We start from the raw sequence: 12,019 nt of genomic DNA on the forward strand, positions 1-12,019 counted from the left end.
CATGTAGACCAGGCTACCCTTGAATTCCTAAAGTTTCAGCTGTCTCTGCTTCCCAAAGTCCTGGTATTAAAGAGGTGCATCACCACAGCAGACCCAGTTTCCTGTTCCTAAGATAAGGCTACTGAGATGCATGCATTCCACAACTGGCCTATGGGCTCAAAATACTGCCTTCCAAACAAGACAACACTGTTTGGGGCTGTGTGTAATTCAAGTATAATTTTAATGAATTTGAATTTGTAAATTTTGCATAACTATATAATATTGGCCTGGTTCTATCTATATCTACTTTTTGACTTCTTCAAAAAGTAATGACTATCTTTCAAAGTATAAAATGTACTGAAAAACTATATAAGATGCCTATGATGAGAACTTTCACAGAGAGAGAAGGGAACATCAGTCTACACCATTATTACTACTTCGGCTCATAGTAATGGATTTTCAATCTATATAAGTATTTTCTGCTCCAAGTGAACTAGAAGTTCAAGATTGTGGACAAGGCTTTTGCACATCAGAGATAATACACTTAACCTATAATGTAAACACAAATTAAAGTTGCCTGCTCTCTCTTAGAATAATCCTGAAGCAGTGCTGTTACTTCAGGCACTTTCCTATCAATTTAAATCCTTCAGAGGGGCTGGAACCAGAAGTTGAACATCTGTCTTGAAGCTTTGAGGCAGCTAGCAGTGCTAATATTATCCTTGTGAAGAAATCCCTCTTAGTTCAGGAGCCTCTTTTTGCTTCCTTTAGTCAAGCTCGAAGCCTGAGTGGGCATCCTGAAGCAGCCCAGATGGTTCGCCGAGAATTCCAGCTGGATTTAGATGAGATTGAAAATGATAATGGTACAGTCCGCTGTGAAATGCCAGAGCTTGTCCAGCACAAACTTGATGACATTTTTGAACCTGTCCTTATTCCTGAACCTAAGTAAGTTCAGCTTTCTCAAATACAAACAGCTTGTGATCATTAGAGTCTATACCTGGAAGTATGCTGTTGAAAATTCCTAGAGTTGATTACTACCTAGTAGTGACCTCTTTACTAAAACCTGGATCTAGTAAAGAATTGCATAATTCCCACTCATATTCATATTGAATTTTTCCTTTTGATGTGTTGTCTAGGATCCGGGCTGTTTCTCCACATTTTGATGACATGCACAGTAATACAGCATCCACAATCAATTTCATTATCTCCCAAGTAGCCAGTGGTGACATCAACACAAGCATCCAAGCTCTGACACAGGTAATGGGAATGCTTCCCACAGTAGTGACTTCACTGACCTCTGTAGAGACTTGTAAGAATAATGGATTATATACTAGTATAATAACAGTATTGAAGCACACAGGTAGTGTCCAGTATTATCCTGATTTTTTAAAAAAGGACACAGGGACCACTTGGTTACCATTTGTATAAAGTCCCCTGGAACCAGAGTTACAGACAATTGTGAGCTACCAAATGGGTGCCAGGAATCAAACCCAGGTCCTCCGGAAGAGTTGCCAGTGTTCTTATGTATGAGCCATTTGTTCAGTCCCCAGAAGATAGTTGTTTGTAGCCATTTTCTGCTTCCTTCCCTAACAGTTCAGTTTAAGTGTATATAAACAGGGAAGAGCTAGCTAGGTTTGTGTTTGCTGTGGTGACAATGATTGTTAGTGGGGAACCACGTTAGCTCAGAGCCAGGAGATAAAAGTCCAGTGGATTACAAGGAAAGTGTTCATAAAAGAACATTGACATGTAGTTGTGTATCAGTTCTCAAGTAAAGGATGTCTATGGGGGGGGCAGGCACCCTGTCATCGTGTTAAGGCCCCAAGCAAAGCGAGTAGCATGCAGAGTGGCTCAGAATGAGGGATCATCCAAACAAGAATGGGGGCATCAAAATGGAGAAGGGCTGGAGGCAGAAATAGAAGATTGGTCATATAGAGACTGGTTAACTAAAAAAAAAAAAAAAAAAAAAAAAAAAAGCCAATTACTGCAAAAATGGAGTCCTATTTCTTATATTTTTGGTTGTGAGCCTAGCCTTTAACGGCTGAGCCATCTCTCCAGCCCATGGAGTCCTATTTCTTACATTTAGAGAGGGGAGCTACAAATATATAGCAAAGCAAAATGAACTGCCTGATTCCATCATGTGTACTCCAAATGACAGCCTGACTCCACTCTGTTTTAGGCTAAATTTCCATAGTCATAAGGAAACTTCAAATTAAGGCAAGTCATCCATATTGGGGATACTAAACAGTCACTAGCTAGGTCATTTCATTTGTAGCATTCTTTCAAATAAAAAAAAGTTAATTTTTATTTATTTGACATAACATCATTATATAACATCATTAACAGTGATGTTAGTAAAATAAATATAACAATATATATTCAAGACATTTACATAAAAAACAATGAACTGTTAGTGAATGACATTTAAAATACACTATTTGCTGGGTAGTGGTGGCTCACACCTTTAATCTCAGCACTAGTGAGGCAGAGGCAGGCAGATCTCTTTGAGTTTGAGGCCAGACTGGTTTACAGTGTGAGTTCCAGGACATCCAGGAGGACACACACAAAGAAACACTGTCTCAAAGAAAGAGAGAGAGAGAACCGTGTGTGTGTGTGTGTGTGTGTGTGTGTGTGTGTAAAATGTTTATATGATTCAGAATTAGATGTCAGTTACCTAGTATATAAATTAAGCGTATTTCCTACCACAAGAGGGCATCAGGTCCCAGTATAGATGATTGAGAGCCACAGTGTCATTATTGAGAGTTGCTGCAAATTAAACTTAGAACTCCTAGAAGGACAGTGCTCTTAACCACTGAACCATCTCGCCAGTCCTGTTTGTTTGTTTGTTTGGCAACAAACAAATTAAGTGCAAATTAAGTGTATTTCCATGCAAAATTACAACAGTCTAAAATTTGAGACGCTGAGGGAATTACAGCACATGTACAGAAGTGAGAGAACAAATTGTGAGAGTTAGTTATTCTGTCAAGTGGGTCCTATGATAATCCTTACTTTGTAATAAAAATGCTGGATGCTCAGAGTAACAGAAGAGAGACATGTTTATTTTCTGTTCCTTGTAAGCTGACCATGGTGATTCATGCCTGTAATCCCAGCACTCAGGGATTACTCAGGCAGGAGGATCAGAACTTCAGAGTTATTCTTTGCTACATGTCAAGTTTGCAGCCAGCTTAGGCTACATGAGACCTGTTTAATCATAAAGAAGAAAATAACAATAACAACAACAACAAGAAAAATAGGCATAGTGGTGACATATACCTTTAATACCAGCATTCAGGAAGCAGGTGAATCTCTGTGAGTTCTATGATAGCCTGGTCCACAGTGTGAGTTCTAGGGCTGTTACACAGAGAAATCAGGGGAGTGAGGAGATTGAGACATGAGTTGTTACTGCATCTTTGTTTCTTGAAACAAGGTCTGTGTCTGAACTAGAATGCCATGTAGACCAGGCTGGCATTGAACTCAGCCATCTGAATGCCTCTGCTTCCTGAGTACTGGTATTTAAGGCATGTGTCACCATGCCAATCACATTAGTGCATTTTAAAAGTTCTGTGAAGACTAGAAGTATGGCTCATCCGTATAGAATGCTTAGAATGTGCACGGCCTAAGGTCAGTCTCCACCGACAGAAAACAAACCGTATGCATCCTCTTAAGAAAGGAGAACGTGGAGCTGGAAAGATGGACTGACTGCTCTTCTGAAGGTCCTGAGTTCAATTCCCAGCAACCACGTAGTGGCTCACAACCATCTGTAATGGAGTCTGATGCACTCTTCTGGAGTGTCTGAAGATGGCTAAAGTGTACTTACATATAATAAATAAATAAATCTTAAAAAAGAAAAAAGGAGAATGTTCTCTCAGACAAAAATGCAAGCATATAAGGATATATATGTACACACACACATATACATATATACATATACACACACACATGTATATACTCACTCAAAGATTTTGTTTATTGTAATGTACTAAACTACAAACACTGGAAAATCTCAGTAAAGAAATGATTGAAAATTTTGATAAAGAATTTGGTAAGCCAGCCGGGCAGTGGTGGCACACGCCTTTAATCCCAGCACTCGGAAGGCAGAGGCAGGCGGATTTCTGAGTTTGAGGACAGCCAGGGCTACACAGAGAAACCCTGTCTCGAAAAAAAAATGAAAAAAAAAAAAAAAGAATTTAGTAAGTCATTATGTTGTTTGTTTGTTTGAAGTCAGTGGTTCTCAACCTGTGGTCTGTCCCTGTATATCAGACATTGTACGTATCAGATATTTACATTGCGATTCATAACAGCAAAATTACAGTTATAAAGTAGCAACAAAATAATTTTATGGTTGGGGTTCACAACAACATGAAGAACTGTATTAAAGGATCATAGCATTGGGAAGGTTGAGAAACCGGTATTATAAGTGTTTGGTTTTGTATGAGTATTTTGCATGCATTTATGCACAGCATATGCGTATACCTGGTTGATCCCTACAAAATCCAGAAGAGAAAATTAGATTCCTTGGAACTGGAGTTAAAGACAATTGTGAGGTTTCCTTGATAAGGCTGGGAACCAAATTCTAGTCCATTGCAAGAACAGCAAATGCTCTCTTAATAGCAGAGCCAGATATCTCTCCAGCATCTTGTGCTGCTTTCACAAATAGAGTTGTTCTTTTGACTTTAGAGATTTTCAAAAATTTCCACTGAATTAAAAAGCTAGATGCCAACAAAGTATGGAGGTTTATGCCTTTAATCCCAACACTCAGAGGTACAGGCAGATCTGTCTGAGTTCAAGGTCTACATAGTAAGTTCCAGGACAGCCAGGGCTACATAGTGAGGCCCTGACTCAAAAACAAAGAAAGAAAGCTAGATGTAGAAAAGTACATCTAATCTTTGTAAACTAATTGCATCCCTAAAGCCTTGAGAGTAAGTGTACTATAATTATTTTAATAATAATAATAATTAGAAGACTATAATAATATAAATATGAAAGAATGTATGTCTACTGATTAATATAATTTAGAAAAGGAAGGAAAATAATCCTCTCTGAAAATGCAGTGTTTTTTATGATGTGCATATGGAAACATTAAACTTACCCACTACATACTGTGTTTATGAAGTAGGCATACATGAAGAGGAGATAATGAAAGTAAGGCCTACACCAGGAGACACTGTTCACATGTAAACGGTGGCCCAGTGGAGTCATACAGCTTAGCAGTCCTGCTAAAAATGACCTTTACAGAATACCAACATATTAGTGTATAAGAGATAAATATTTTCCTGTAGAACATTTTACCATCACTACAGGAAAAGCACTGGACATGAGAAAATTGAGTTTTTAGTTTAGACAGAGTAAATACTCTGAGCTTTCCAAGCCTCATCTGATGAATGGAGATCTTTTGCTTGTTACTTTTTGTTGTTGAGTTGTCTTTTTAAATTTTGGCAGTACTGTGAATGAAACCCAGGACCTTAAACTAAGTAGGACATGCCCTACCACTGAGCTCTTTATTCATATATATATATATATATATGAATGAATGAAACAGACTATATACATATAGATAAGATTGTTTGTTTGGGGTTTTGTTGCTGCTGCTGTTGTTTTTGTTTGTTTGAAGGCTGGTTCTCACTTTGTAGCCCAGGATATCCTGGAACTTGGCTGTGTAGCCTAAGCTGAACTCAAACTTAAAATCCTCCTGCTCCCTCAGCCTTCAACGTGCTGATCATAGGTATGTTCCACTACTCTTGTTTTTTTTAATTGAAGGTTTAGTAGTAACACAGTCTAAAAGAGAAGTATTCTTTTTTTTTGTTTGTTTGTTTGTTTTTGTTTTGTTTTGTTTTGTTTTGTTTTTCGAGACAGGGTTTCTCTGTATAGCTCTGGCTGTCCTGGAATTCACTTTGTAGACCAGGCTGGCCTCGAACTCAGAAATCCGCCTGCCTCTGCCTCCCAAGTGCTGGGACTAAAGGTGTGTGCCACCACGCCCGGCTAGAAGTATTCTTTTTAATGAATTGAACATTCAAGTGTAGAAATTATTCTCTGAAGTACACAGTAAGGTTCTTAGAATAGAATCTCTAGCTAATTCATTGAATACTATCTTGCTCAGTAATAAATGTGTGTGTGTGTGTGTATATGTATATGTGTGTGTGTGTATATATATATATATATAAATATATATATATATATATATATATAAATATATAAATATATATATATATATATATAAAATGATTGAATTTCTAAATTTAATTAATAATTTGTAAAGTTAATTTTTTTTTTAGGTAAAATAAGTACTTTGCTAATGAATTCTCTTATAGAAATATGTCTTATAGTCTCTTTCTGCCACTTATAAAGCTTGGGAACTACAGCTTGGGATTTTTGTTACCAGATTGATGAGGTCCTGAGGCAGGAAGACAAAGCTGAAGCTATGTCTGGCCACATTGATCAGTTTCTGATAGCAACATTCATGCAGCTAAGACTCATCTACAGCACACACATGGCAGATGAGAAGTTGGACAAGGATGAAATCATCAAGTTGTATAGCTGTATCATTGGCAACATGATTTCGGTAAGACATTTCTGGAGAGTTTCTCTTAGATCTATTATCCCACCCAGGTCCTCAAGCCAGAGTCAGTCTGATGTTCCAGTGAGACCTGTGTCCACTTGGTAGAATTATCCATGAGTCATGGAGCCAGTTGTTGACTTTTTGCATTGAATGTTACCTGTTAGGTGGCTCATCTAACACAGCTGGAATAGAGAAGGAATGGAGAGTAGACAGAACTAGAACCACAGAGAACCTGGGATCGTGTGCTCTGAACTTTGAGATGGGGAGATCTCAGCACCCCAGAAACTCAACATATTTATATAGAATTGAACAGAGAGGCTGGGTTGTTGCATATAGATAAACAAGGAGGTGAGTTATGTTATGTGACTGGATAAAGAACATAGGTTTAACTAATCTCTGTAGGAGCAATCTCTGAAAAGAGTAGCTTTCAGGCCAGTGAACATAGTTGTTGGAGCACTGAGGACACTTCTGTAGATAGATACCACGCACCCCGAGGAAGGCTTTGCTCCTTTCCTCTGTGTCTCACACAGAGAAGGCTTTGCCATTCCCTTAGGGCTGAGGCTAGAGTCCTTGATACAGACCATGTTAGCAGCACACATTTATTCAAGAATTTGTTCACTTGGGGCTTCTTCCACTCCCCATAGTTAGGATATAAAATACAATGCTTAGTTCTTCCTAGTGTACTGCTTCCTACCAGTTTCTTCTACAGGCAAAGCAGGTCCTATTTGGCTTTTCATGGATAATCGGGGATCAAAAATAGAGTAGAAAGGAATTAGGGTTAGGGAAATTAATTAGGGTTGTTTTTTGTTTTTTGTTTTAACATTCTGAGGTTTTAAAAATGTGTTGGTACAAACATGCAATCCCAGCACTTAGAAGTTTAAAGTACTGGCCAGCTGGGCCACAGAGTAAATCTTTGTCAATATATATATAGCTGAATATTGACTAGAATATACCAACTATGTTTTTCTTCTTTGTCTCATATATTGAGTTTTAACCTTCCTAACACAGTTAGAACTGGATAGCTATTTCAGATAGAGAGCTTGGCCCGGGAGGCCTCCACTGGAGTACTGAAAGACCTGATGCATGGACTGATCACCTTAATGCTGGATTCTCGGATTGAAGATCTGGAGGAAGGACAACAGGTGATTCGTTCTGTGAACCTCTTGGTGGTGAAGGTTTTGGAGAAATCAGACCAGACCAATATCCTCAGGTATATTTATACCCTCGTCAGTAAAACTTGGGATAGTCTCTTATTTGTCTACAGATAGAAATCAGGTAGTCAGAGTTGTGAGTGGCTCAGTCAGTAGAGTGCTTGCCTACCATTCAGAGTCCTGAGTCTGCCCCCCACCCCCACCCCACCTGACCTCTAAACCCCCTGGGGCCTCCAGTCTCTTGAGGGTTAGCTGCTTCATCTCTGAATGAACACAGACCCAGCAGTCCTCTACTGTGTGTGTGTTGGGGGCCTTATATCAGCTGGTGTATGCTGTCTGTTTGATGGTCCAGTGTTTGAGAGATCTCTCGGGTCCAGATTAATTGAGACTGCTGGTCCTCCTACAGGATCGCCCTTCTCCTGAGCTTCTTTCAGCCTTCCCTAATTCAACAACAGGGGTCAGCTGCTTCTGTCCTCTGGTTGGATGCAAATATCTGCATCTGACTCTTTCAGCTGCTTGTTGGGTCTTTCAGAGGGCAGTCATGATAGGTCTTTTTTGTGAGCGCTCCATAGCTCAGTAATAGTGTCAGGCCTTGGGACCTCCCCTTGAGCTGGATCCCACTTTGGGCCTGTCACTGGACCTTCTTTTCCTCAGGCTTCTCTCCATTTCCATCCCTGTAATTCTTTCAGACAGAAACGATTATAGGTCAGAGGCGTGACTGTGGGATGGCAACCCCATCCCTCATTTGATGCCCTGTCTTCCTGCTGGAGGTGAGCTCTATAAGATCCGTCTCCCTACTGTCAAGCATTTCATCTAAGGTCCCTCCCTTTGATTCCTGAGAGTCTCTTACCTCCCAGGTCTCTGATGCATTCTGGAGGGTCCCCCCAACCTCTTCTATTTCCTGAGGTTGCCTGTTTCCATTCTTTCTATTAACCCTCAGGACTTCAGTCGTTTTCCCTCACCCCGATTAGATCAGGTTCCCCTCACTCCCCACTTCCCACTTACCCTCCCCATCCACTTTCCCTCCCCATCCACTTTCCCTCCCAGGTCCCTCTCTCCCTCCCCACTTGTGATTGCTTTCTTCTCTCTCCCAAGTGGAACTGAGGTGTCCTCACTTGGGCCCTTCAGCTTATTGACCTTTTTGAGTTCTGTGGACTGTATCTGTATTCTGTACTTTTGTGGGGGATAACATCCACTTATTAGTAAGTACATACCATGCATGTCCTTTTGAGTCTGAGTTATCTCACTCATGATATTTTCTAGTTCTATCCATTTGCCTGCAAAACTCAGGATGACCTCATTCTTAATAGCAAGTAGTATTCCACTGTGTAAGTGAATCACATTTTCTGTGTCCATTGTTCTGTCATGGGACATCTAGGTTGTTTCCAGCTTCTGGCTATCACAAATAAGGCTGCTATGAACATAGTGGAACACGTGCCTCTGTGGCATGGTGGGGCATCTTTTAGGTATATTCCCAAGAGTGGCATTCCTGGGTCTTCAGATAGATCTATTTCCAATTTTCTGAGACATCTCCAGATTGATTTCCAGATTGGTTGTACCAGTTTGCAATCCCACCAGCAGTGGTGGAGTGTTCCTCTTTCTCCATATTCTCTCCAACATGTGTTGTCACCTGAGGTTTTGATCTTAGCCATTCTGACTGGTGTAAGGTGGAATTTCAGGGTTGTTTTGATATGCATTTCTCTGACTTTGAACATTATTTTAGGTGCTTTTCAGCCATTTGAGATTCTTCACTTGTGCGTTTTTGGTTTAGTTCTATACCCCATGTTTTGATTGGGTTGTTTGGTTTTTTTTGGTGATTAACTTCTTGAGTTCTTTATATATTTTGGATATTAGCCCTCTATCAGATGTGGGATTAGTGAAAAAAAAAAAAAGAAAACAATAGCAAAGTTTACCAATTTTCAAATAACAAAGTCTTTTTTTTAAGGTTTATTTATTTTATGTATATGAGTACACTGTTGCTGTTCTCAGACATACCAGAAGAGGGCATAATATCTTATTACAGATGGTTCTGAGCCACCATGTAGTTGCTGGGAATTAAACTCAGGACCTCTGTAAAAGCCATCAGTGAGTGCTCTTAACTGCTGAGCCATCTCTCCAGCCCAAATAGCAAAATCTTTTTTTATTATTTTTTATTTTTTACTTTTTTATTAGATATTTTCTTCATTTACATTTCAAATGCTATCCTGAAAGTCCCCTATACCCCCCCCCCCCGCACTGCCCCCCAACCCACTCACTCCTGCTTCCTGGCCCTGGCATTCCCCTGTACTGGGGCATATAATCTTAGCAAGACCAAGGGCCTCTCCTCCCATTGATGTCCTACTAGGCCATCCTCTGCTACATATGCAACTAGAGATACAAGCTCTGGGGGTTACTGGTTAGTTCATATTGTTGTTCCTCCTATAGGGTTGCAGACCCCTTTAGCTCCTTGGATACTTTTTCTGGCCCCTTCATTGGGGGCCCTGTGTTCATCCAATAGATGACTGTGAGCATCCACTTCTGTATTTGCTAGACACTGGCATAGCCTCACAAGAGATAGCTATACCAGGGTCCTGTCAGCAAAATCTTGCTGGCATATGCAATAGTGTCTGGGTTTGGTGGTTGTTTATGGGATGGTTCCCCAGATGGGACAGTCTCTGGATGGTCCTTTCTTATGTCTCAGCTCCGAACTTTGTCTCTGTAACTCCTTCCATGGGTATTTTATTCTCCATTTTAAGAAGAAGCGAAGTATCCACACTTTAGTCTTTGCAATGTGTGCTTTGAGCTTTACTATAGTTTCTTTAATGAATGTGGATGACCTTGCATTTGGAGCATAGATATTCAGAATTGTGAGTTCATCTTGGAAGATTTTACTTTTGATGAGTATGAAGTATCCCTCTCTGTCTTTTTTGATAACTTTGGTTTGGAAGTTGATTTTATTCGATATTAGAATGGCTATTCCAGCTTGTTTCTTCGGACCATTTGCTTGGAAAATTGTTTTACAGCCTTTTACTCTGAGGTAGTGTCTGTCTTTGTCCATGAGGTGAGTTTCCAAAATGTTGGGTCCTGTTTATGCAGCCAGTCTGTTAGTCTATGACTTTTTATTGGGGAATTGAGTCCATTGATATTCAGAGATATTAAGGAAAATTGTTGCTTCCTGTTATTTTTGTTGTTAGAGTTGGGATTCTGTTCTTATGGCGGTCTTCTTTAAGGTTTGTTGAAGGATTACTTTCTTGCTTTCTTTCTAGGGCATAATTTCCCTCCTTGTGTTGGAGTTTTCACTTTATTATCCTTTGAAGGGTTAGATTCGTGGAAAGATACTGTATGAATTTGGCTTTGTCATGGAATACTTTGGTTTCTCCATCTATGGTAATTGAGAGTTTGGCTGGGTATAGTAGTCTGGGCTGGAATTTGTGTTCTCTTAGTGTCTGTATAACATCTGTCCAGGATCTTCTGGCTTTCATAGTCTCTGGTGAGAAGTCTGGTGTAATTCTGATAGGTCTGCCTTTTATGTTACTTGACCTTTTTCCCTTACTGCTTTTAATATTCTATCTTTATTTAGTGCATTTGCTGTTCTGATTATTATGTGTCGGGAGGAATTTCTTTTCTGGTCAATCTATTTGTAGTTCTGTAGGCTTCTTGTATGTTCATGGGCATCTCTTTAGGTTAGGGAAGTTTTCTTCTATAATTTTGTTGAAGATATTTACTGGCCCTTTAAGTTGCAAATCTTCATTCTCATCTACTCCTATTATCCTTAGGTTTGGTCTTCTCATTGTGTCCTGGATTTCCTGAATGTTTTGAGTTAGGATCTTTTTGCATTTTGCATTTTCTTTGATTGTTGTGTCTATGTTCCCTATGGAATCTTCCATACCTGAGATTCTCTCTTCCATTTCTTGTATTCTGTTGCTGATGCTTGCATCTATGGTTCCTGATTTCTTTCCTAGGGTTTCTATCTCCAGAGTTGTCTCCTTTAGATGTTCTAGCTGTCTCTGGGTTTTCTTTATTGTTTCTACTTCCATTTTTAGATCTTGGATGGTTTTGTTCAATTCCATCACCTGTTTGGTTGTGTTTTCCTGTAATTCTTTAAGGGATTTCTATGCTTCATCTTTAAGTACTTCTTCCTGTTTAGCAGTGTTCTCCTTTATTTCTTTTTTTTTCTTGTTTTGTTTTGTTTTGTTTTGTTTTTCGAGACAGGGTTTCTCTGTGTAGCCCTGGCTGTCCTGGAACTCACTCTGTAGACCAGGCTGGCCTCGAACTCAGAAATCCGCCTGCCTCTGCCTCTGCCTCCCGAGTGCTGGGATTAAAGGCGTGCGCCACCATGCCCGGCTTCTCCTTTATTTCT

The 12,019-nt window shown here is 39.7% G+C and overlaps 1 protein-coding gene across 6 annotated transcripts in view; it reads left to right on the plus strand.

Moving 5' to 3' along the window:
• Ckap5 (cytoskeleton associated protein 5) overlaps positions 1-12,019 on the plus strand; it is a 93,933-nt gene that overhangs the window by 73,147 nt on the left and 8,767 nt on the right. For all 6 annotated transcript variants that reach the window (XM_006500342.1, NM_001165989.2, XM_030252170.1 and 3 more), the window contains 4 exons: positions 748-921; positions 1,113-1,233; positions 6,353-6,532; positions 7,552-7,739. In XM_006500342.1, the coding sequence (XP_006500405.1) occupies positions 748-921; positions 1,113-1,233; positions 6,353-6,532; positions 7,552-7,739 (663 nt within the window). The remainder of the gene's footprint in view (positions 1-747; positions 922-1,112; positions 1,234-6,352; positions 6,533-7,551; positions 7,740-12,019) is intronic.

This window comes from Mus musculus, chromosome 2 (assembly GCF_000001635.26).
Source record: "Mus musculus strain C57BL/6J chromosome 2, GRCm38.p6 C57BL/6J".
Classification (NCBI taxonomy): Eukaryota; Metazoa; Chordata; class Mammalia; order Rodentia; family Muridae; genus Mus; species Mus musculus.